Genomic DNA, 26,698 nt, shown 5'->3' on the forward strand with positions numbered 1-26,698 from the left:
TTCTGCCTGGTTTACAGCTAGTAACTGTGTTAAGGAGCCCAGTCCTGAAAAAGGCAACCATGGAGAGAGATTGTCAAATTATCTAGGAAGACTTCTCACATGACATCCTCTGAGATATTTGAGATATCCATGAGGGACAAGACGTATGGTATGGACTCATTGGGAGACCCATGCAATCCTAAACTAGATGCTAATAAAAAATGAGGTACTGAGATATATTGCATTTATACAGATAGGCAACTGAGACTTCTCTGAGCATTCCTGCTTTCCCTGGTTTACTTGCACGTGTGTAGGTAGACACCCATACTTGGTAGGGTATCAGCAGATAGCATTTTGGGGTTGGTGGGCAACAAACTCACTAGTGATATGATGTTCCTGGTGTCCCAACCTGTGTTGTTCCCAGGGCCTGCTGTGTTCAGCCTGGTAGTTCTTGTGAAGCACTTCAGCCTACCTTTCACTTTATAGTCATCTGCTTGCATGCCCCTACCAGCATCTGCAGCTGTTTTCCCTATCCTAGCCTTCCAGAGTGCTGTTATCCTGATTACTTTGCAAAGGGGCACTCAAAAATTGCTGTTATGGCTGTTCAGTTGGATGTTGTCAAAAGTCATTCCCATCACCATGTGAGTGCCTCTACATTTCATTCCCCATTTCATAATTTTTACTTCAAAGCCGTATATGAGGGAGAAAGTAGAGCATAGTAGATGAGTTGTTAAGACAATTAGCATTTCCAAGCAACATACACACACAAGGCTCAGCAGCCAATTAGAGATACAAAATCTGTTCCAGACTGAATCCTGTCTCAGCCAACTCTTTTAGCACAATGAGGGAGGGGAAAAAGTGTCACAGTGGAAAGATCAAGATGTAATTGCAGTTACTTTGAAAATGGTGTTTACAGGCAATGCTTTACCGGAAAAGATATCCTGAAGAGGATATTCTTCTGGAGGGAGCCCTGTCATTTCCTATCCCAGCTAGCCACCTGAGAGCATATTCCCTTTTTTTCCATTCTTTCTTTTCATCTTCCTTCCCTTCTATATTTTTTTGAGTTTTGTTTTGAAAGAGTTGTTGTTACAGTTGTATACCATGAACTATGGACCCCACAAATATATCTTTGTGTCTGTAAACATATTTCATCATCCTTTGTGCAATAGTGAGAACTTCTGATCTCTTTGAGATGAAGACCAAAGAGGAGAATTTAACCATTAGCCAAAGATTTAAATATTCATAAAACCATTTAATAGGTCTCAGCTCAGATTTGATTGATCAAAGATCAATCAAAGTGGATCAATGATCCACTGTGTGCTCATTAGAGAGGCTGAAATCCAGTGTCAGATGTATTAATTTACGGTAGAACCATCATGAATGGTTTAAACTCAGATACCTAGTTGACTTGGGCTGTCTCAGTCCACTTTAGGAATGTTAATAATATTCAGTTTTCAACTATTAGCGAATAAGGAGATATTAGACATTATGGAATAAAAGCCATCATCTGCTATCTGGGAGGCTCTGATGTGGTGTTATCTGACCTCCATCACTGCAGCCAGGGCTACAGACCACTCATGTTCGTGAAGCTGTGAAGCAAAGTGTGCAGGATAAAATGTATCTGCTGCCACATCACAGTGTCTGTGTGTGTCTGTGTGTATTTAACTGTAGTGATAACTTCTGATTTTGCAAAACAGACCCAGTGTTTGACCAGTGCAAATATAGTTACAATCATAGAGGGAATGCATAGAAAAGCATATGCTTCCATGTTTGAGGAAAAAACATAGGAAATATTTGTATTTATATGTCAGTACACAAAAGTACCTGCATCTCCCAGAGGCTTTTACCTTCTGCTGCTGTTTTAGCTCCTATCATGAAAGAAGGTATCAATCAAGAAATTTAACTTTAGAAGCATTCACATGGGGGCTTTCCAATTGGAAAATTTATGAGAACAAAAAGTAAGGGCAAAAATGTGACTTTCCTAGTCCTACACCCAAATATTCTAGTAGAGTTAAAATTGCAAATGTGTTTAAGGTGCATCCAAAACCTAAGTGGCCTAAAAGAGCACACACAAGGCTCCATGTAAGTCCTGATTTGTCCACGCATCCTTGCTGTTATAGAAGGGATGCTGAGCAAGAAATAGAGTCCTGGAAATTATAGGTGCAACCTACTTATATCCACCATGTATTTTGTGAAATACCAATTCACAGAACCTAAGGGAAACCCTGATCTTAGCATAAGACTCCAGAATATTAATGGCCATTAAAATTTCTGTATTAGTGCTGCATTCAACAGTCTGTCATCTAGCAGACACTTAGGATGGCCTTTTTTCTTGTACTGCTTTAAAAGTGTTGTAATTATATCTGGTGATGTCAACTAGCAGAAGAAGCAAAAGTTAATTTTAGCCAGCATAATTTTTTACTGCCTATGCCGAAATGAAGCAGGAGAACTTGTAAAAACCTGGATGCCCTTTGGGTGGCGCCCACTGCAAAAAATTACGTTTGTTTTTTTGCAAAATAAAGCTGAGAAAGGTCCCAGCCTGGTGTTGGCTGGGTGGGCTGTAAGTCCCTGTCTCTTTTGGGTACAGCTGGGAGAGGGCGAAACCACAGAGCACCAGGGCTATCTGATATGCAAAGAGGGAACAGAGAACAGAAAATGAATAACGTATATTTATAAATGCAGAGTGCATTTGGTAAGTGTGAGTCACTTGTCTTTCTGGTTTCTGTTTTTATAGGGCTACTGGAAAAAAAACCAGCTGTAAGCATATTTAATTAGTTATGAAATTTATTTTTTTAATATGTTGATATGTACACCCATGAACAAAACAAGTTCTTGCCTACTCTCACAGTTAAAAGAACAGAGAAAGCATCGGTTTTCTTTCTTTTTCATAGTATAGTAGCATGTTTACATTACCTTAACAGACAGTAGTAGGCTAGGTGGGAAGAACAGGTTTTAAGAAAGGCTTTCAAAGCATATTTACAGTTAGAGATCAAGAGCTGGCACACCAGCTGTGGGCTGTTAGATCTTGGGTCAGATCAGACTTTCACCAGTAATTTTCACACATAAGGACCTGGGATGGGTGGGGAACATGAGGTATGAACATAGCCAGGCTTGCCTCCCACCCGACCTGCTGGGCTAGCAGTGCCAGGAAAGGATATTGTAATGTGCTGCTGGATGTGCTAACACCACTCTGCCAACACCTCCAGCTCAAAGGATTTGAAAACAGGTCTACCTCTGAGCTTGGCTTCCTGGGTTTGTTTTAGAATTGCTTCAGTTCAGACATGCTGGTGCTCACCTTGTCTTCTCCTTTTTGTAATCCAGAGCATAAATGTCGCATGTCACTGGTATTTATAATGTATTACACAGCAACATAAATGGTGATATGCACTTCTAAGAAGCTGCAATGTGCCAGAGTACAATGACTTAACAAGGTTTGCCATAGGCTCATTTATTCATCAATTTATAAAATCAGTTTTTAGAAAATGAAAACATATTCCAAAAAGCCAAGGAAGCAGACACAAGGACTTCATTATTCAACACAGAAGGCTTTATTTACAATTAGACATAGGTATATCAGAAAAAAGGTTTTGAGCTTTATCGTATTTGTATTTTCATTAACATTTCCATGAAATTTTTATCCTCTATTGTTTGAACAAGTGTAAATACTTAACATTAGCCTCATTATCATGAATTAACAATAACTGTAACTGATGCTTTGGATAAAATAACTACAAATAATTCAAGTGCAGTCTAGGTGCTGAACATAGTTTGAAAGTCCAAACCTGCTTTGAGACCAATGAGATTATACATATGGACAAACATATTTCTGTGCATGTAAAATTTGGCCCTGAGACATTTAAAATCATGGCCTGACTTGCTGGATCACTGCTGCAGGAGCACCACATAGCACTTAACAACACTAGTAACGCAAACACTAACTTACCGACAACGTACTTGAACTCAAATAAAATGAAGCTGAAATGTTAGTACATCAAACATGACAGGAGCATTGCTCTTGTTTCTTTCATGTTAGGTTCTGGCACAAAAGACATTTTATTATAAAAACTTGGTGTCAGGTCTTGAAACACAGCAGAGCTGTGTTTGACTCAGAGGAGATGGTGACAATAACTTCAGCTGTCCTCATACTTTTTTGACCACAGGACTTCAGGGATGCCTTTAGTTGTGTCAGATTTTCCCCAGACTAGTTTGGCAACAGAGTATCATATAAGACACTCGCAATAATGTAGATATGAGAGAAAAGTCTTGTTTTTCATTGACTAGCAAGCACCATAAGTAATCAACGGCATGGGCTGAGAGCAGCATTTCTCTTGAGTGTCATGCCCCCTTCACATCTCCTGCCCTGTTACCTTACATTTCCAGCTCACTGCTGGAAAGAGTGTAGCCATGTACCACACAGACCTCACCTTCAAGAATAATCCCTTGGGATTTCTGTGACTCATCAGCTCTATTAATAGCTACACAATTTTGTCCACAAGGAATATGAGAATAAAACACCAATGCTTTAGTCTGTTAAGTTTCCCTTTTATTTCCAAAGGGTAATGACACCTTACTAAAGATACCCAACCAAAGATATCGTCCTTTACTAGCAAGACAAACATTTATGGTTAAAGTCCATTGTAGCATTGCTTCCAAACACCTGGCTCTGAGAGTCTGGTCATGTCTGATTTTCCTTTTTTTTTACAGCTCTTAAATAAGGAGACAAAAGATCCAAGAAGAAATCTTACAAAGTGCTGGCTTTAGGCTCTTGTTCTGAATTCAATGAGTCCATGGGAAAAGAGACCCTACAACGCTCAATATCTGCCCCATCGACTCTCAGAATAAGACATGGCATCCAGATCACTTGAAAAGGTGAACCATTTTTGCAGATGGCAGTGTTTGCTACCTGTCTACAGGTTGATGCACCTCGTTAAACAAATGGTTGCACAAATTTCCTTGTGGCAGGTGGTTTATCAGTAAAGAATTGGGGCTACCTGCTTTCATTTATGTGCTTCTATAGGAAGGAAGTGGACCCCTCTGATGTTTGATCAAAATCATTATCCAGTCTTTCCTGTCTCTGGAGCATTCTGGAGTATTTTCTCTTGACCTGTCAGGTGAGATCATTTTCTAAGGGAGGCCTTGGGCAGAGCACAGGCTGGTGTTCAAGCAAGAGCCAAAAAGAAAAGCACACAGGAGGCAACAGGAAGGGCAGTGGAGGAGGCTGGGAGTTCAGGAGTGGCTCAGAGTAATAAACAGCTGTGGAGCCAAATGTTGAGGAGCTCCATCAACATATGAATGACTGTGGTGTATCAATGAGCCATCTCCATATAAAATGTATACACCACATATTTTAGTAAGTCTTTTATAAAATTTCTTTCTGTATTACAGTTAGTAACTTTACATAATAAACTTCACATTCAATGCAATTCACATCCCTGAATAGAGGACAGAGAGCAATGCTATTGCAGCAGCTTCCATTCCTTGAAGCAACAGAGAGAAGTATTGCAATGAGAGCATCTAGAGCACAGCATGAGCTCAAAAGTCTTGTCATTCCCAGCCTGTGCTCAGAACATCAGCAAACAGCTTTCATTTGTCTTGCAAATCCCAGAAGAAAATAAGTAGCAAGTTGCATAAATGGCAGAAGGTGGACTAAAATCCACTGCACCTCAACTTCAGTCTGCTTGAATGTAATTTAAAATTTGTAACAAGTTTCAAATAAAGTTCTTTGAAAGTGTAGTTTCCGTGGTGGCCTCTTTAGTGATGTCAGAAGTGTGGGCCTTTGGAAATATCAGTTTATTTGGGTTAGTGAGTTGGTCTTCTCAAAATGGAAAACATATTGAATTCCACAGCATGTGGACTGACTGTGCCTTGAATCATACCTTTTGTCTCTGAATTTTAACATGCTGCTTGGCTGAAATTTCAATTAAACATTGACTACCTCTGAAGTCTTCTGTTACCTGTAGTGAAATAAAATCAGAATTCAGCATATGATGAGGTAAGTCTTCATCTTAAAAATATCTCTTTAATATCTCTTTCACCATCATGCCTCTGCACTTTTTTTAAATAATTCCAAAAAATGTGTTTGCTTCCTTAGATGTCAGGCTACCTCTGATGTGACTATAATTTGTCTTTGTGGGCTAGGTACGTTCAGGAGATGTTTAGACTAACTTGACAGTGATACACAACTGAGAGAAAAAAGTGAGCAACCCTATCCAGTACTCAATAGACAGTATCATTCACTCTGAACCTTAGATAGGTGTATGTCCTGGAAGAGCACAGTAATCTGCAGCTGTGAGGCCTCTCTCTCAGAGAGGTACTAGAGAACACTTCTGAGAATTTTAGCAGTCTTGACAAAAATATCCATTTGAAAAAAAATCCCAACAATCATAGAATCATAGAATCATAGAATCAGACGGGTTGGAAAGGACCTCTGAGATCATCAAGTCCAACCCTTGATCCACTACCACCACAGCCGCTAGACCATGGCACTAAGTGCCATGTCCAGCCTCATCTTAAAAACCTCCAGGGATGGAGAATCCACCACTTCCCTGGGCAGCCCATTCCAATGGCTGATTACTCTCTCTGTAAAGAATTTCTTTCTAATGTCTAACCTAAACCTCCCCTGGCGCAGCTTAAGGCCATGCCCTCTTGTCTTTTCTGAAATTAAAATAAATGTTGTTCTTCTCATGTAGTTCCCAACGCCCTCTCCCAAGTTAAGAGCATCCTGAAAGATTAAAGCCCGGAAGAGAATTTGAAAACATTAGGAAAATTACCTGGATGATTTCCCACAGAACAACTACTGAATTTTCTAGTATATAAAAAATAAGAACAGCTAAATAGGTAATTGTTCTGAACTCTTGAAATCCTGAGGAAAAATTACTACTGAGGACTGAGCCATTAGTGATTACTTACTTATTTTAATTTCTTCGATCTGCATATGAAAAAGGAGCCCATGAACGCCAGGAACAGCACAGAACCTCCGATCAGTAGTGCCAACTGCAGTATGTTCAGCAGCTGGACTCGATTGGTGACCTTGTTTCTGAACATTTCTGCTTTCTCATCCCCAATAACAGCAGACTGAAACAGTATGAGAAAAATGTCAGTGAAAGGTGTATATGTGCAAGCCCTCACTTGCTGAATATATTTTTGGTGTGCACAAATCACAGCCTGAGTTTGATTACCGAATTTCAGGGCACAAAGACTGAAAACGCTAGGTAGTTTTTTGTTTGTTTGTTTTTAAACAGTGAAGGGTAATAAAGATAAAATATACTAACCTCATTTAGCCAAAGAACAGGAAAAATATAAGGGCTTTTAACTTTTGATAAAGCGCTGAAATGAGAAAATAAGTACAGCGTGTTACTTTTTAGTTTGCTACATAAGTTTCTACTTAATTTTTTTCTTCTCCTCTAACTGCATTTCTGACTTCCACATGTACCTTTTTAACATAGTTATGGAGTGAAAAAAAATAATTCTACATTTAATAACAGCCATTTTTCATATTGGGCAACCATCGCTTTCTGTCTGATCTTCCATATGTGGGCAGTCAGACAGAAGAAAGGCTGGACACAGCGAGGTGTGGTGGGAGGGTCTGGTGTTCACCCGCCAGATGTACAAGATCCCAAGGGCATGTCTATCCATGTACATTTGGGCCAACAAAGAGAAGAGAAACAGCTGGACACCCACTGATCCTTGTGATAAAATCCATCTAGTGACAGGGAATACATAAACTCTGTCTCTCATTGGATTTCTTACAGAAAATACATTTTGTTCACTACTTCATCCTCATGGCCCCCATTTGGGTTCTGTAAGAATGTTATTTTTAAGAACATGTTGCCTTCTAAGCTTCTGTAGGGAAACCAAACGTGTGTTAAAATACTTGGGCAGTGCCTTTCGCAGGAAGGTTTGCTCTTTTGCTGAAGTTCATGTTCTCTGAAAAGTCATGACTGAAATTTTTGGAAGAAAGATGAACAGGCTTATTTTTATTCCTTCTTCTCCCAGACATTTCTACTGACACTCTCATAACCAGTCATCTCTCTTGAAAAAACATCTTTAAATATAAAATAATGAAGTAGCACTTACGCAATTTTTGGTGCAGGCTTTACAAGAAGGTTTACTTGCAGCCTTTTTGCAAATCGTAGTGTAAAACCAGTGATCTAAAACCAGAAAAAAAAAAAACCAACAACTAAACCCATTAATTTAAATTTTTTAGTTTGATGCCAAAGCCTAGCGTGTGGACTGTGTCAATAAGCACTTTGGGATTATTTTATTCTTATGTTTTGAAGGATTTTTTTTTATGAATTTTTTATGCTTCTAAGGGTCTCTCATTTAAGTTCTAATTTTGCAGCTTTACCATAGTTACTTTTGTAATTTACATTTAAAACTGAAGGCAAATTTAAAAAAAATAATTAAAAATACTAAATAAATATTGAAATATTTCATATAAAATATGATTTAGGGTTTTTTCCACCAGAAATCAGCTGAATTTTCTTTTTTAAAATGAAGGATGTTTAACTTACATAGGGCAGAACCCAAACTTTTCATATCAGAAGAAACATATCTATATAAAGGTCAAACCTTTTCTTTATCTCCTTCTTCTACTCTCTATCCTCCATAAAAATAAGATAGGGTGTCATTCTTGAAAATTTCATATCTCTATTCCAAATAAGGTGAAACAAAGATTTAACTTCATATCTCCTCATTGAAGTTACATAGCTTAACTGTCAAATTACATGACTAGAAATATTTTAGTGAAAAATTCTAGATTTTCCATTCAAATTGAGAACAAAGTAAAATTTTGGAACCTTAGAATTCATCATACAATTCAGAAAACTTTGGTAAATGCACTTAAAAGATCTGAATCATTGGAACAGAAATACAGGTCAATTTGAAGGCAATCAAAATCAGAGCTGCCATAAATTCATTCTGTTTGGGAGCTCTGTTGGACAATCCAAGCCACAAAGACTATATTACATCTTTTCTAGATCAGTCTGTTCAGAGTTCTAGCAATTGGAAATGAGTCAATCTATGTTTATTTAGCTTCAATTGAGATAGTAATTATCCAAAAATGGCTAGTTATAAAAAATTAAAAAAAAAATACAAACAAAAAAACCACAAGTGTAGAGGAAGCAGAACTTTCACAGAATATAATTTTCTCAAAGTACTTGAACGTCATACATATCTACAGCATACTTCACAGTCCACAGAATCTATTTAATACCACGTTCCCAATAAGTAAAAATCAAAATTGGCTTTCCAAATTTTGAAGGTCAGAATGAGATACACTTTTGCTCTAAATTTTCGCTGTTAAAACCATACCTCTTTGTGAGCAGATCTTACAAAAGCAAGCATGAAAATATTGTATCTTCCGCTCATCCCTCTGGTAAAAGGTCAACTCTACTACTATTCAATTTAAACATTGCAAGTTTACAGAGGTACAGTTATTAAATACTTGTACTTACAGGCTCTATGTCTAGAAATGTCTCATGCTCCTTTTCATTTGGACTCAGGCCTTCCACGTCATGCAATATAGAATCACTTGCATGAAGAAAATGAGGAAGAGAGATGTATACCGGTCTTTCTGTTTGAAAAAAACCCAAACTCTCTTGAATCATTAAGCCTTGTTACGGTGCTCATATTCTGTGGTAATTTTTCAAATATAGTACAAATATGTACAATCCTGATAAAAATGTTAAGTCTAATCCCCCCCCCCCCAAAAAAAAAAGAGCATTTCTGTGATTCTTTTGTCATGAGGAGAATTTGCATGGTGAAATAAACTGTAGCCACAAATCCTGCCTGTCTTTGTCTACATTGTGGAGCTGGCAGTGCTACCAGTTTCATGCTGAAGTGAGGACATGACTGTCACTGTTTCCCCCACCTTCATGATCTTGTTTTAGCTTGAAGGGACCCCATGCCATCCACTCTGCACTGAACACAGACTCTGTATATATTTATTTTATTATGCCAACAGTAAACTAAGCCAGTAGTGTCTCTCAGGTTCTGAATGTGTATGTAATTGTGCACATACCCACCCCCTGCTGTGTGAGAATTGCCACAAATGCAGGGACTGTGACTATGTCTGTCTTTTATACAGTGCCCCTTCTTTCTTTTTGCTACACAGATTCCTGCAGTTTCAATGTACAGTCTGTAGTATCACAATTTTACATTGCACTATGCAAAATACAGAAATATTATAGTCCTCGTTTTGGGAAATGAGGCTGCAGAAATGTGAACAGTCTCACAGGCAGTCTGTGCAAGAATTTACAGACTAACACAAACATCCTGGATCTTAGAGCAACGCCTCAGTTACAGGACACACTCTTTCTCCCCAGTTAAATGGAGTGTTTGGTAGTAGGTTTCATACTTGCTTTGCAGGCACTGATGTCTAGGACTCCACCTAATGTGCAGTTCTGTGATATGACTTGATCTGTACAGAAGCAATAATTATCTCCCACTTCGGTTGGTGATGCAAATGCTTCACGAGGAACTGAGAAACGATAGAGGGTGATTCCCTTCACGTTCTGTTTGCTCTGGAAAACTCCGTAGATTGATCTGAATACAAAAGAGGAGAAGCATGTTTCAGTCATTTTAGATTAAAAATCTGAATTCGTGGCAATACCCTGGAAGGATCTCCCAACTGTCTCCCTCTTAAAGCAAAAACTGTCTCCCTCTTAAAGCAAACAACTAGCCAATGTCCAGGCTCCCACCACTGTGTTCAGCAGTTTGTAGGGGTGCCCCTCTGTAGTGGAGAATACTCCCCACCTTCACAAAAGGTTGCAGAAGCTCAGAGGTGAGCATGACAATACACAAAAGACAGACAAAACTTCTAATACTAAGAATAAACAATATAGACAAAACTAATAAATTAATTAAGATCTCTTTTCCCTACATACTTCTATACCCTCTGTCATTATGAGGTTTTTGAAAGTTTTTGGACTACAGTAGAGAAGTAAATCAGATCTGCTATAGTTTTTTTGCGGATCTAATGATAATCTAAGCTTTATAAAGCAGGCAACATCCTGCATATAACTTTATTCCATTGCATATGAATCAGCATATCACTTAAGCTTCTTTTTGCTAATTCATTATCAGCTGATATAGGGATATGGCTGTTACACAATAAGGTAACCAGGACAGCAGCACTTCGTATTGCAGCCAAACAAAAGAAGGGTTCCGGGTTTTGCAACATGGACAGAACCATTTGCCCCGACTCTGTTTCAGCAAGACCTTAGGGTGATTGTTACCATCCTTAATTGTTCATAAATTGTGAGAATTAAATGGCCAAAGGGATCTCTTAAACTCTGTGCAATTGATCCAAAGAATTTTATCATTTCTCCTCTACATAGAATTCCCTTTTCCACAACTTGTGCAATGTTTTCCAGTTTGGGAATGCAATTGCTACACAAAAAAAAGAAGAACTTTAACTTCATGTAAAAACACTGATCTTGAAAATAAACACTCTGCAAAGCAAATGGCCTACTTCAAACCAAGAAAAAAGGATGTAGTTGTTTCCAGGCAGCAAAATAAATAAAGAGGTTGAACCTCCCAAAGTAAATACACTGTGATGCACTTTAAGTCTTTTAACATTGCTTTCAGTGATCCCACTGGAGAACTCAGGGACATTGGATAGCCACAGCAGAAGCAGCAGGCTTAAAAGTCATCAGTATGGGATGTATTAAGCAGGTTTGTTTGTTTGTAAATACATAAAAATAAAATATGTAAAAATATCCTGTGAGAAAACAATTTTAAGTATCTAATGAATGACAGTAAATCCTGTTCTACATAGATAATTTTCTCCAGAAATGCCAAAGACAGATCTAACTGGACCCTGCTGTACCTGTTCCCTTCTCAGATCAAACAAGGCAGGTTATGATCAAGGCAGTTACAGATTTCTAACAGCTCACAACAATGTCAGATTTTCCTGAATTATACATGTGTAACTGTCTGAAATAAAATACATCATAAATATCTTGTTGCTTAACCTTATTAAAAAATAGTGGAATCAAGCTCTGAATCATGAGCCCAGCTCACGACTTTACTTATGGTTAGATGAAATGTTTATGTGGCACTGCCTCAGTGACCTGAGCCCAAGCACAGCCACTGCAGCCACTCTCTGAAAGGAAAGAGCACTCAGTGGCACACGCATTTGTGTACACACTCCAGGAAGGGACCAGCCTACCTGCAAATATCAGAGGAGAAGAAGCGTAGTACCTGATTCTTCTTAATAAATGGTGGGAATGATGCTCCATCTGTAAACAAAAAAATGAAAAAGAAAAAAGGCTTGAAAGTAATTCCACTTAGAAGACATGATTTAATTTCTAGCGCAATACTCAGCTGTTGGTTTCCTATAAACCTGTGAAAAAGGTAAACAAATGAGTCATTTATGGGGAAAATATTTATGTAAGTTATTGCACAGTGACAGGCACTCCACAGATAAGATTTAATTGTTTTTGAAAGTGAGCCAAGTTATGGCACCTTTTTTTTTTTTTTCCCAGATGTGAAGCTCTATGACCAAGCCCATTAAAAACAGAGGATATTAAAAAAAAAAAAAAAATCCTGCTTAATATGAAGCCTGTTGCCATTGCTTCAAGGTTTATGCAGCCTATAGACCTAAACCTTCCTAGAGATTTTTGGTTCACCTGCAGTTATGACACAACACTTACAAAAAACACAGCTTTAGACTTCAACACTGTCTGTTTAATAATCAAACCTTGTTTCACCAAAGATTGCTCAAATTGACCTGTTCTTTGCAAGCTGAGGTCCCCTCTAGAGCTAATGGAGAGAAGGAAGCACTTCTAGAGCACAATCCAATACATGTCACACCATAGTAGATATGCAAAACAGGTCAGAGGAGTAGCACGTTGGTGTTGTGTTTCTCTCCACTCAATATAAAAACAGTTCAGACAGTTCAGATGTGTATTTCTGCATTGCAAGCACCAGAGTTACGTAAGAGGACCCTCTGCCATTTTCCCTATCAAGGTGTTGTAACAAACCAGTACATTGGTTAATTCTTGCTACAATCTCTGTTTAGTTTCTCAGGCAGCAGCCATAACAACGGAGTTGAAAACATCTATGATGTCTCTCTGAATCTAGTTGGCAAGAGCAAGAAAGCTAAATTGCATACTGCCACTTGCCCACTGCTGACAGAAGCACTTTTTCTTGAAGAAAATTCAAGATCATCCTAAACACACTATTTCTAAGTCTTGGCAGTCTTGTAAGGTTGGCAAACATGGAGTCATTCCAAGCCCATACAAGTGTATTGTTCAATGTTTTTGTCTCTGTATTTTCTTATACTGTACATGCTGAACTTTTGTGTGAAAGCTCACAAGATAGGCTGACATTCTCACACTTACAAGACTATTTAAACCTGCTGCCTCTGTAAACACATGGTCTCTCCTAAGCAGTCACACTGAATGCTTTTGTAAACTGTGCAATAATCTTTGCTAACAAGGAAAAGCTCCATATTTTCACTGTACTGGAGCACTTAATCTGGTTAGCTGAGTATGTTTATTTTTAGCTGTGGAAGAAGAAAAAAACAAAAAGCTGGTAGGTAAAAAAAAGACTTCAGGCCCTGTAAGAGTCATAGAATCTAAGAAAATATTGTTTCTTATAAAATTAATTGCATGGTTTAAAAAGGAACTAATCCTTTGTGACTTACAGACTTTTGGAAGATCAGGTTCTTGTGATGTATTTTAAATACTTCAAAATAACTGACTGTATGCTCTGGGTTATAAGGAAAGTTATCTATGCCAGGAAAAGCAGAATGGAAAACAGAAAAAAAAACCCCAACAGCCCAACACAAAGCCTGCTTACTGAAGGCCTAGAGCTCTCTGCAAAAGCCTCCACTGAGACATCTGTCAGCCTCAGCTCCACAGATTGTGTCCTCACAGTGATTCTTTCACTTACCAAAAAGAAAAATATCACCTTGAACAAATGTATCTTAAACAACTCACCTGTTTTCATATGCATACCAAAAGCAAATTTAAAAATATTCCTCTATGGTAAAATTTTTCCAATCTAAACAACTTTTCTTCTTCATCCCTTTTCACTTTCTAGTGACCTACAAACCATCCATCTGACAGCCTTCACCCTTGTCACCTTAATTTCTTTACATAACTCAGGACACCCACTATGGCACATTTAATTAAATTTTCAACAGTGTAAATGAATGTGCATTATTAAAATCCAAAGATAATTTTCAACTGCTATAGCAAAGAAAAAGATTCCTAGTTATATTGTACTATGAAGATAATTAGTAGAAACAAGAGAACCAGATTATTTTCTTGAGACTCTTCCACATCTACTGTAGATGTAAAGACTATGTGCACAAGTACATGTAAAATAATGTATAGTAACATATAATATGTATTTTAATAGATACACATATGCATACATCATTATAGTAGTATATATACATGTATAAAGATATTTAATAGACAGAATATAGAACTGCTGAAGCCCAGGTGAATTAATTTAAATATTGTATCTCATTACTCCCCAGCAATATTAAGAAAAGTACTGAAGTTTTAAAAAGATTTAATAGCTTACCTGTGCCATTAACCATATCACAGTGACCTTCCCAGTATGAAAGATTCCTTTAAGATAGAAAAAAAAAGTCATGCTGCATGTAGTTTATTATACCATGTAAGCAATTTAATTACCTCTATTGCTAAATATAACTTTCCAGTATAAGCCTTACCCATTAGCAAAGGCAAAGGATAGAGATGTTCATTTATTCAGATAAATTGTAAGATGCATTAGAATAGGATAAAAGGAATCTAGCTACTTAAGCATGCAAAACAGAAAAAAATAGTTATATCAAAGAACCAATAACTGTCTTAAATCCAGCTCCTAACAGAACTGTTAATAGCTGAAAGAAAGAGATGGTTTTGCTAAGCCCAGGGCTTGATCTTGTTTCCTTTGAATTGCTGAAGATTTTCCATTTATCTGTAGCTCTTAGTGAATCAAGGCTTAAAAGCCATACCTTGAAAATATATATGGTTTTTTGGTCTACATTGCTATGATACCTTTTGTTTTTATAGCTTTCAATTATTGCTGTTTTTGTAATATCTTCTGTCCCAGTATAGACTTTGTAAGGTCCATCAGTTGTCCCATTATACTGTAACAGACACAAGAAGGAATATAAGTTAGAAATATTGAAAAAAAATGGTACCATTGTCAGATTTTATTTTGTCAGAGCAGCTGCCTTAAGTTTTATTCACAGAATGATAACTGAAGGCATTGCCTCCTCATTGGTTTCACTTACCGGGTAGAACACTCCAAGAACTGGGTTTATGGAGATGGGAATACTGTCTAAGAAGGGATCTGTGTATCCCCACAGTATTTCTTTTACTGTTCTGTTCTGCAGCATGGTTGACTTAGAAGATTTAATCCAAGTGTTTAACAATATTTGCATAAAAGTGCCGGGGTACAAGGCAGGTGCAGCCTACAACAGCAACACAATTAATGTTTAGCATCAAATTCTGCATGTGCTTTGCATCAAAAACCACAGAGACTGACTTCAAGAAATCTCTGGCAAAGCCAGTTTCCAGCTCACATGAGTTCACTAGATCATCCCTCATCACAGAATCACAAAACAGTTGAGGTTGGCAGGAACCTCTGGAGATCATCTACTTCAACCCCCTGCTCAGGCAGGGCCACCGAGAGCTAGTTGCCCAGCACCATGGCCAGATGGATTCTGAACATATCCAAGTAAGAACTGCAGAAAAGGTTGGATCAGATGATCTGTGGAGATCTCAACCAACAAGGGCTCTTCTATGGTTCTGTGATTGCTGCTATGATTCTGTTTTGTATCTACACCATGTGTCTCTATACTCCGCCCCTCACAGCAATCCTGAGTGCTCACATGTAGACACCACAGTTAGTGCAAGACAGTCAGGCAATATAACCTTAAGATTTTATATTTATTTGTTAATACAGTAATACAGCTCTCCTCAGTGTATCTGACACTCATGTCATCTGTGTTTATGGAGAGGGAATTTATCCTGTGACAGTTTCGTTATTACTAATGCTAATACCATTCTGGGAAGTGTTCAAGGCCAGGGTGGATGGAGCTCTGAACACCCTGGTCCAGTGAAAGGTGTCCATGCTCATCCCAGTGGTTTGGAATTGGATGGCCTTTAAGGATCCTTCCAATCTAAACCATTCTATGACTTTATGAACTTCTCCACTATTTCCTTCAGTACCTCAGCATTTGAATCTGGACATTATGTTTTTTTTTTTCTTTACTTACAACAACAGCAAGGTTGAGGCAGGTGATGTTATCATCTTCTGTCCCAACAGACATATTAGGTTCAAAACGAGCAACATTAGGCAACATGTAGGATATCGTGCCATTTTCATCTTCCGTGATATTTTCTTTGGGTAAATATCGCACCCTTAAAATACAAAACACAAACGCAGAATATTTTTAACCTTTGACTTTTGAGAAAACACATAACCATGCTTGACTAAAGGTTTTGAAAAGTTGATGAAAATTTCTGTAAGATGAATGTTGAATATTTTATAACCGGTGAAAAGGTTCTAAACTTTTCATGTAAAAGTTTCATTTTCTGCAAAATATTTTTCTTTTGAAAATATTTCTTTAGTGTCAAATGCAATATTTTTGTTGATACCAAAATGAAAACAAATATTTATTTTTATTTTTATATCATTAATGTACCTTGTATATTTTTATATTTTTGTTTTTAATTATGTTTTGTCACATTTTTTCATAAGCTAATTCATGGTTGCATGTAATTAGAAGGGATGACACAGGCTGGTTGATAAATACTCTTTAAGTTTTGATCTGATAGGCATGTGTTGCAACAAAACAGATTACAAGTTACACCTATAATACCATTTTGATAATATTTCATATGCACGTAGGGATTTATAAGCACTCTTTCAGCCCCACTGAGATTGTCTCAGACATGCCCTGTCAGCAGATCTCTAAGGTACAAATCTCTGATGCAGGTCCAGCTTTAGCTCAACTCTTCCAGTTCCTATCCTCTTGCTGACCTCTCTGTAGGCATGGCAGCCAGCAGGGATCAAATCACCTGGCCTATGCTGTGGCTCAAGAAAGCTTATTCCAGCTGAGTCCCAGAAGGGATCTTCAGGACACTCCATCAGATCTTCCAGCCTGAGTGTGGGGGATACAAAAAATACAGCGAACATTTTCCCATGGTACAGATGTAGCCAGTTCAGGTGGGTCTTCTCTGAAGAGCAGCTGGATTTGGCTTCTCAGAATTGGTTTGTGTGCGTGTCATTTTAATTAATGGCCTAATGTGTAGAGCACCTGAAAGTTGAGAGATTTTTCTTTCTAATTAATGTTACTTCTAACTGGAAACAGAAGATCTAGAACAAGATTTCCCAACAGAATCAGGGGGACAGTAGTGTTTTCAAGTTTTTCTACATTATAACAAATTATTAAGTATTTAAATGAAGATTGAGAGAGAGAGAGAGACCCCATGTCACAGTTATTCAGGTAGATCAAATATCCCAGGTGACATGACTGCAGCTGTGAGAAGAGCCACAGTCATAATTTTTTACTTAGTCTTATCTACACTTCTGGCTGAGATTTGTCCCTGAGAAAACAGGGACCGTGGTCAGCACCAGAGCAAAACATTTCTGTTTGGTGGGAATTCACCGTCTGCAGAAGTTCTTAACTGGTTGTTTTCCTAATTCCTGTGTAACAATTTCCTCTGTCTCCCCAGGTATTCTATGAACCAAGAGTTCTCTATTTCCAATGAGAAATAAATAGGCTTTTAGACGTCAAAGCACCTAGGCTGTGTATGCTGCAATGGATAACCATCTTGCAAATATAATATACATCCTCAAAGATATCAAGAAAGAAATATCCTATCATCATAGGAAAGCAATTTCCTACCAAGAGTGCCAGTGATAGCTGGATACTGCACTTAATAACTCCGGAAGCATCAACTAGTCCTATGTCAACATCACATTTAAAATGAAACAAATAACTAAAAGCTTCCTTGACTTTGGGAAGACTGCTGCATCTAGGCCCTAGCTAGTATCATCAGAAAGAGGAATGATTTTCCGAGGAAAATTTGAAAAGGAAAAGCTATAGATGAAAAAAAGTCATATAGGAGAAAAAAACCCAAACCACATTATTAAAATAACTATGGGTGATAAGATAATCTCTTGGTTTTAGGGCATCTGGTGTATTTTCTTCTATGTATAAAGCTGGCAAAACTGAAAATGGAATAAATGCAACTGCCTCTGTGTTATTGTGGCTATGAGCAATAGTTTTGCACAAGAGCAAGCAGCTTCATATCCAATTACATATTTCTATTTGTGTTTTCCTAATGTGAGACTCAATCCAGAAAGTGTCACACTTTCAATCCAGAAAGTGTGTAGCTGCAATTCAGGCATTTTTGTCAAATCTGACTAAAGTGCAATGATGGAATTTAAAAAATAAATTTTAACTCAGCAGACCTTTCTCTGACTTTAACAAAACTTCTGATATGATGTCAAATATTCAAGGGTCCTTTCTTACCTGTATGTGTAAGGTCCTCTTTGTTCAAGTTTTGGACGAGCTCCTTCATCTAAAACCTCCGAAGGATTTAGCACATGGAAAATCCAAAATTCTCTGTAAACTGAGCTTCCTGGCACAACCCAATTTTGGTAAGCAGTGGTACCATTTGCAATGACAGCTTCCTGAAAGTACAACAATCAAAGCTAAAATTATCCACAAAAAAGCCCCAAGTGACAAGTTGCATTTACTTTATGGATTATTGTAGAAAATTCCGAAGGAAACAGAAAAAAAGCACCATTATCATCAATATGAGGCATACAGTGGAGTTGGCCAGCATCTGAAGGCAGCTTGACATTCCTGCTCAGTGAGAGTGAAAGTGAGTCCCCCTAAAACAAATGACCACAAAGCTGATATAATTGCTGATGTACCCAGTAGCAGAACTTTCCTATTGCTGTGGTGGGGCACTGCCTTAGTTCTCAAACACTTGCTAAAGCCACTGATTATTTATAAAGAGAAAATCTTTGAGTGACTGAATGACACCCAGCAGATTATAGAATTCATAAACTACTTTTCATACATTTGCAAATAGCCCAAGGGAGGAAAAAAGAGTTATCTCTGAGCATTATTCAGGTACTAGATAATTACGCACCCAGAGAAGTCAAATAGTGCTCTTGAAGAACTGCTTTTTTGTCAGAAAACTTTCATCACCAAAACTGAGACTTTATAAAAAATCTCTCTGCTTTTGGTAACATTTTGTTAGGAAAGTTTCCTAGGTCTAGGGAATCAGGGTAGAATACAGCTATAAGGACAAGACAGCACATCAGGAACCACACTAGAGGAATAAGTAGCTTTAAGTCTGTGGCATTCAGCCATCTGGTAAACGTCAATTCAGTCCTCAGGACTGTACAGTGAGGAGAGTTTGAAAGGATGCTACCTGCATAGTCAGGGGAATGCCTGCTTTGCCTGGTTTACATCACCTTCTATAGGATTTTCCCAAAGATTTGGGATAGTGTAGTTTTTCCCCTTGGTCATAAAAATTCAGAGAAGTTTTTTCAATGAGAAGAAAAATCTAGGCTGCCTGTCTCCAACATAAAACATATATTTTTTTTATTAGAGTGATTCAATATGAATTAATTTGCACAATTTACGGAGTTCCAGGAATAAAAAGGCTCTAATTTCTCTAGATAGCAAGGAAAGACATTTTAAATCAGAAGTTGCTAGATTTTCTTTCTAGTTTATGCCTCCACAGTTTGCTTAGCAATCACTAGTGTAAAAGCACTGGGCTTGCTATCTAAATATCTGCTATAATTTAAGGGCAAAAATGGAAGGAAACCTTGCCACAGAAAGTGTGTTACAATCCTGAGGCCTTGCACTCAGACCTGACAGCTAAAATTCTATTCAGTCTTGTTTTGAAAACCTCAGAAGGTCAAAGACTATCACAGCTGTGATCCAGCGTGGGACAGACCATGTCCTTGATGAAGAGGGAAAAACTTGCATGATTCAGAAATCATGCTTGCATGGTTCAGAAATCACCCTTGCAGTTTTCACGGAGAATTGCTCAAAGAATCTGGGAGAAACAGGCTGATATAAAGGCTCAAATCTGTCTGCCTGTGATCTGTACTCAGCAGGATCCTGAGATGGGGACAGAGGTGGGATTTGACCTCCCACCTCTGTGTAACTGGGGTAGGGAAATGATTAAGGATTCCTTGCAGCTATATGGTCAAGAGGACAAACTGATCTCTCTAGAAGACAACATTCAGGAACATAGGTGAATAAATTTTCAACCTTGTGACAATAGATCTATTCAATAGATCTTAAGGTGGTGTTACTTTTTAAAAGTTTTCTTCTCCATCCATTCCCCTTCCCCTTAGAACCCTTTGCCGGGTTTAGAGCAGCTCAGAATGATGTGCTAACTCAGCCACTGCACTCTGCCAGGTCACAATGAGTTACTGTGTGGATTTGCAGCCCACCACTCACTCTGTACTAATGCACTGTGAACACTCTTGGGGGATGCTCCAAGACTACAGCTGATCCAACCTACAGTACTGTAGCCAAAGGGGCAAGTGGCTCCTGCAGTCCCCCGTACCTGATCTATGTGCCTCCCTTTTTGCCAGCTGTCATTCCTCAGGAGTTTCTCCCTATTGGACAGGAGGAAGATTATTTCCCTTTTTTTTGCTTCATTCTGCGTTACCTTTCTACCAGTTAGCTATTTGGCTCAGGGGTCTGTGTAGGGGGAACCAGGGTTAAAACAAGGGAAGCAGAAAGACAAAAGAGGGAGGGGGAGGAAGGGAGCAAGACCATTATTTTCAGTGGCATTCAGCCATTATTGTTAATAACATTTCTCCCACAAAGGAGGTGGGTTTGAGTCTCTGACACAAACTTTGAGAGTGCCAATGGTGAGTTAAGGTGGAAGGCAATCTAGAGCTCTGTCCTTATTCATGTCTTCATTTAATAAAACTAATATCCTCACACCAGCAAGTCCTTGATTTTCACTGTTTGATCACAGGTGATCCATCCCTAGATATTACCTCTCTATGGCTGGTCATTTGTATATTTCTCTATTAATACTGCTATGCTATGTTATGAAACATGGAGTAATTTTGGAAAGTGATTTGCAACTGATAGTTCAAAACACTTCTCAGTTCCCTATTCAATCTGCATCAGCTCTAATATCTTACATAATAGTTAATTACTGTTAGCAAAAGTAGCTATACAATATCTAATTTCTACACAGCCAAGTTCATATCATGACCTAACTGGGCAACACTGAGTGAAACCAGTGGGAATTTTAACACCTTTTTGTTTCTGATATAATTTTCTCCCCACTTGATGTGGGTCAACTAGCAACATATAAATTCAAAGGAATGCTGAGCAGCCAGCAATAGAAGCTTGTTGTACTTTGAATTTACACTAAACTCAGCCATCAGGATTTCTGACAAAGAAATACAAAATTTAAGACAAGGTTTCTGTCTCGATGAAGGATCTGGCCAGAAGGACAAAAGATGCCATTTTTCTGAAAACTGAGAGATGCCACAAATACTTTCGGCTGTAACAAAATTGTTATTAGTTTATGTGTTGTATATGTCAGTCTGCCTATTTAAACTGGAGGAAAAAAACAATACAATTGTGTAAAACCTAACAAATTAAGCTCCAGAAAACCATTTTGCAGCTGGAAGTAGGAATACATTTATTACTTCTTAAGTGATGATTATTAGCTTATTATTAGCCTTTCTATTCAGGCTTTGTTGGATCAAAACTTTTAGCCCTTTTTCAGTCCTTGATAGTAAAACATTAGGGGAGCCAATCAAGTTTATAATTGATAATGCAGGAATATGTGTGGTTAGATCACTTATGTTCTGCTGAGAGCTAGAACTTGCTTCATTAGTTTGCATAAAGAACTGGCATATGAATGTCATGAATGCAGTTTTAAATTAGAAGTGTTTCCAATGCCTCTGGTAGCTGATAAGATATAATCTGGCCAATCATAGATAAAAGATATATGTAGACAGACAGGTGACTAAACATAATAATAGCTAAAATGGATAGCCTTATTTCTAAAAATAACTGAGACTAACCCAGAGCAGCACTGAGGCATTGTGGCAAATCATACACCATTCTGTATTATCAATTCACCAGGAATTCAACGTATTAAGTATTATTATGTAACTTCTGTGAAACTCCTGAGCTCATGCACTCAGAAGGCAGAAGATCTTAGAGAAGTGGTGATAGAGACTTTTCTGGTGAATGAATCTGTTAACCAGTAGCTTTGAGTGGTTAAACCTAGCTGGAAACAAAAGTTGATAAGCTGAAAAAAAAAAAAATCATAACTGAAGTTATGAGAACTTTTCCTAAATAGATAGTATTGTTTTAAGGAAGGAAAGGCAAAAAGTAGTAACTGAGCCATGTCAAAATATCTTCATTCAACAGTATCAGATAATTTGTTGTTTTGAATTCACTTCTTTTTCTTTGTATTTTTTTTTTTAATTTTAGACACGATAATATCCAGTAATGATGACAACGGACATGCTAATGTGCAACTGAAATGTGTGGAGTCAGTTAAAAAAGTACATTTTGACAATCTCAAACAAAATATTTTTCATAAAGAACTCTGAAACTTTCCTACTTCATTGTAACTCTACCAAGGCCAGTTTTCTACAACCTTCATGAAAAGGTCCCTCCCCTCTGGATAGATTCAGTATTTGGGGAAACTAGGACTTTTGCCCTTTGGTCCTGAAATCAAAGACACCTTTTAAGGGGGAAGTCTCCTTTCCATGAATAGTATCAGGGCTGAAATAGCTTAGTACTAATCTCCTGCAGTGGATCCCTGCCAAGATGCTGCTGCTGCTGGTGTCATTTTGAGTGCGCTCTTCAAGTAACAGTTTCTTTAAAGAGCCTTGAAAAAGACTAACAAAATATATGTAATGTTGATTTAAAAAAAACCAAAACAACCCGTCCCCTGCTGGAGGTAGGAGTTGAAACAACTTATCCAAAAAAGGTCTGGAGCTAGAAAACACCACCATGTGTTCTGTGTGGAAGCATGGATGTCCAATAATAAACTGGAACACAACAAGAGGTGACATTTAGGTGTTCCATGTTACATGGACTTTGCTTGGGTTGTCTGCTCATGGACTGTTCGTAGGTGGAGCACAACACCTGCCTGCAAGGAGATAAGCACCTATAGCCTCAAAGTCTCTGTACAAATTCTAATGGCACCTGAGGTTACCCATACACCTCCAGATGCTTTCTCTTTGCTTCAACAACAGTATGCAGCCTTCCAGCAAAATATATTCTGCAGTGTTTACTCAGGCTAATCTCACAATGACTGCAATAAAGGAGAAATGAGGCCGGTAGGATTTGATGAAGTGTAAAGATGTGTGCTCAAGAGAAGCACGCTTAGGCTTCCACTGCTAGCAGAAAAGAACAGAACTATTGATTGCATTGATTTTTGAAATTAAAGTTCTCCCTATTTATTGGGAGATGCTAAGAAGTTTAGCTGGACTTGCTTGAGAATAAACTGATGGTCATGTTATTTGACCAAATCTTCATAAGAAGTTAATTTATGACAATTTGACTTGTTATAGTATGAAGTGTCCTAAAACTGTTCAACATTTGTTTTTCTAATCCAGCAATAACATATGATAGCAACAGTTCCCCTAGAAATATAGATTTGGTCTTAACTACATTGCTGTTAACTTGTGTAAGGAACTGAGATGTACGCTGAGATAGGATAGGCAGAGGAAAAACTAGGGGTCTTTTTTCAAGCTTTGACTGTGCAGAATTTAAGACAAGATTTTGAATGTAATGGTTGTATCTGAAACAGTTTTCCCCTTTCATTAAAAATATGGCATTTTGAGTTTTTATTTCATCCAGCGAGTGAGTACCTAAGTTTAAATTTTGCGTCATATGAGTCCAAATGGAAATATCATAGAATTATAGAATCAATAAGGTTGGGAAAGACCTCCAAGATCATCAAGTCCAACCTTTGCCCAAATATCACCATGCCCACTAAACCATATCTTGGAGTGTGACATCTACTAATTTTTTTTAGCACTTCCAGGGCTGGTGATGACACCACTTCCCTAGGCAGTCTTTTCCATATAAATGCTTACAGGCCATATCTGAGAGAATAACTCACTCCTTGGGTTTTTCCTGTCCTAGAGTCACTATTCTTCAAAAATTCAAAAAACATTTGTCTTTGAAACTGAGCTGTTTCTACCAAAGATTTTCTGTAAAAATTACATTTCCAAAAGTGAAATATTCCAGAAAAAAATGTATTTTCAGTACACCGTGATCAGCAAACTTGTTTGATTTGCAGTCAGCTCTATATTTATCCTAAATATAACTGCAGTGAATGACAAATTTGCTTTTATTAATAAACCTTTCATCAACATAATTAAATCATAATTAGTTATATTCAAGTCCCTTTTGAGCATCAGCTGAAATGATCACATATGTCAGCTGTTGTACGTTGGCACACCTTGGCTGAAAAGGAGTTGTCTTAAGAGTCTTTTGGTCTCACTGAACAGTCAGCACACTTAGTAGAAAGACAATAGTCTAGTATGACTTGTGCTTAGAAAAAAAGTACTCATTTACATAAATAAATAAAGCCTCTACAAATTTACTCTTTTATGTTTTGTATGATTACAGGTACAAATTTTCCTTTTTATACACATCAAACAAGCTGCCTTGAAATAGGTACGAGTATCTAAAACATGATCACAATGCAGAAAATTATAAAGAGATGGAGGGAAAAATTACTCCCTCTAATGCTCTACCACTAAGCACTCATGCAGGTATAATTAAATATGTAGACATTTGCAAACCATGCTGTATAACTGGTTCATTATTGTAAGTAAACAGATGAACACATAATACTCCTAATATTTGTAATTTGCTTTCAAAATACTTGATGGCATAAGACAACACTGGTTTAACTCAAAGTAAATATTTAATGTAAGGAGATACACATTTTCAAAATGATGTGTTTTCTAGAAAACATCTCACTTCCTCAGTACAGCAATCAAAATTATTTGCAAATATAGAGTATGATTTTTTTGTAAAATGTTGCAAGGTGCTTGAGACATTCTCTAGTGATATTTTTTTTTATTCTTTATACACTTGAAAAATTCTTGAAAAATACAACAGTTGGAAAATTCCTCTACAGTTTGGCTTTCACTGAGTTGGCTGACAAAATAAAGATGTTATATAGAAGCATCTATTTTTATTTTTTTTTAAAAAGTGATTCTATAATCTAGGCAGGGACTCAACAGACAGTTCCACATTTCCTGATAGTTCATATATCTACCTCCTCAATTGACTCAACAGCTGTTGAGCTAAGGGTAGTCTTCCAGAAAAGCCTAAGTGTCTCCAAGATGTCCACAGTCTTCAGCACCACAGCAGACCACTAAGCAATAGCCACAGACCTTAAGATTTCTAGATATTTAACTGTTGGAGAACCCACCTTTGCTGCAGTGACCGCAAGGAGACTTTTTGTCTCCATAATGGACATGCCAGGGCTTCCATGGTCTTTTGCTCCAGATTACTCCATGATTTAGAGCCTCAGTTATACACCCTTTTCACCAAAGGTCTAACAAATTAATTTTTCATTTTCCTTTAAAGATAAAACTAGATTTGAGATATAAAATTATCTAAAAAGCAGAAAATAACTGTGTCTGCCTGGTCTACAACGTTCTACTTTAATTGTTCTCCACACTTAAGCCAAGGAGAGATATTTGATCAGATCCTACAGTCCTGTGGAGCACATTGACTTGGATCATATAATCACAGAATGTAGCTGAATACAGGAAGTGTAGGATTGGATTCTGCAGCAGAATACTGTTTAGATTATTTGCAGTACATAAATATAAGTGCATGAAATGAGTACCAAAATAAGCAAAAAAGCCCCAGTAAAATAAATAAAGAAAAAGATAAAGAAACTAGAAACAATCATAAATATAACAAACATAAACCCCACTTAGTTTTAAATTACATACTGAAAACACAATCTTGAAAAAAATATTTTGATTGCTAATGTGAAGCATGAAAGAGAGCAAGCAAGTAAACATGGCCATATAATTAATATATTTTTAAAAAAATACTGTTGTAGCCTGTATTTCCACAGAAGTTTGGATCCCATCTATATTATAAAAAAATACTGTTGTAGCCTGTATTTCCACAGAAGTTTGGATCCCATCTATTACAAAAACTAGATTTAATAAAGAAAAAGAAAAAGGAAACAAAGCAAAAACAGAATACAAGATTTAAAAATAATAACTATTCAATAATGGACCCAAAACAACAAAATCAAAAAAACCGTACCTTTTCTATTGCTTTGCCTATGAGGTTATCTCCAACTGGTATTAGGACTCCCCCAAAGATAGCCAGCACAGCGCCAACAATGGCCCCAGTGAGGAGCCCACAGTTTCTGTTACAGCCCATTCCTCTCCTTTGTCAGAGTGCAGGTAGACAATGTACAAATATCCTTGCTGTAAGGCTTGATGCTTTTTCCTCACTTCTTGGTCCCAACAGACTCACTGATCTTCAGCAGAGAAGCTGCTAATGTAAGCAAAAAGTGAACCAAAATCAAATTCCAAAGCTCAAAGTACAAAGTACGTGACATGAAGAAGATAGGAAGATAACAAGTCTACAACAGCCAGTCAGTGGCCAGCCACTGGTAAAAAAAAACCAAAACAACAAGTTGCAGGTAGTTTTGGAAAGCTGATCGCTTAT

General features: G+C 37.5%; 1 protein-coding gene across 6 annotated transcripts in view; it reads right to left on the minus strand.

The window, feature by feature from the left end:
- Positions 1–3,504: 3,504 nt before the first annotated feature.
- CD36 (CD36 molecule) overlaps positions 3,505–26,698 on the minus strand; it is a 31,527-nt gene continuing 8,333 nt past the window's right edge. For 4 of the 6 annotated variants that reach the window (XM_032688372.1, XM_032688367.1, XM_032688369.1 and 1 more), the window contains 13 exons: positions 26,288–26,524; positions 18,491–18,651; positions 16,226–16,370; positions 15,239–15,418; positions 15,000–15,091; positions 14,521–14,567; positions 12,152–12,221; positions 10,337–10,524; positions 9,435–9,553; positions 8,056–8,129; positions 7,251–7,305; positions 6,889–7,053; positions 3,505–5,933 (listed from right to left, as the gene is read on the minus strand). In XM_032688372.1, coding sequence (XP_032544263.1) covers positions 6,889–7,053; positions 7,251–7,305; positions 8,056–8,129; positions 9,435–9,553; positions 10,337–10,524; positions 12,152–12,221; positions 14,521–14,567; positions 15,000–15,091; positions 15,239–15,418; positions 16,226–16,370; positions 18,491–18,651; positions 26,288–26,407 — 1,416 coding nt within the window. In that variant the 5' untranslated portion in view covers positions 26,408–26,524 and the 3' untranslated portion in view covers positions 3,505–5,933. The remainder of the gene's footprint in view (positions 5,934–6,888; positions 7,054–7,250; positions 7,306–8,055; positions 8,130–9,434; positions 9,554–10,336; positions 10,525–12,151; positions 12,222–14,520; positions 14,568–14,999; positions 15,092–15,238; positions 15,419–16,225; positions 16,371–18,490; positions 18,652–26,287; positions 26,525–26,698) is intronic. The other 2 variants (XM_032688371.1, XM_032688370.1) reach the window with 1 other exon arrangement.

This window comes from Chiroxiphia lanceolata, chromosome 5, assembly GCF_009829145.1.
Source record: "Chiroxiphia lanceolata isolate bChiLan1 chromosome 5, bChiLan1.pri, whole genome shotgun sequence".
NCBI lineage: Eukaryota > Metazoa > Chordata > Aves > Passeriformes > Pipridae > Chiroxiphia > Chiroxiphia lanceolata.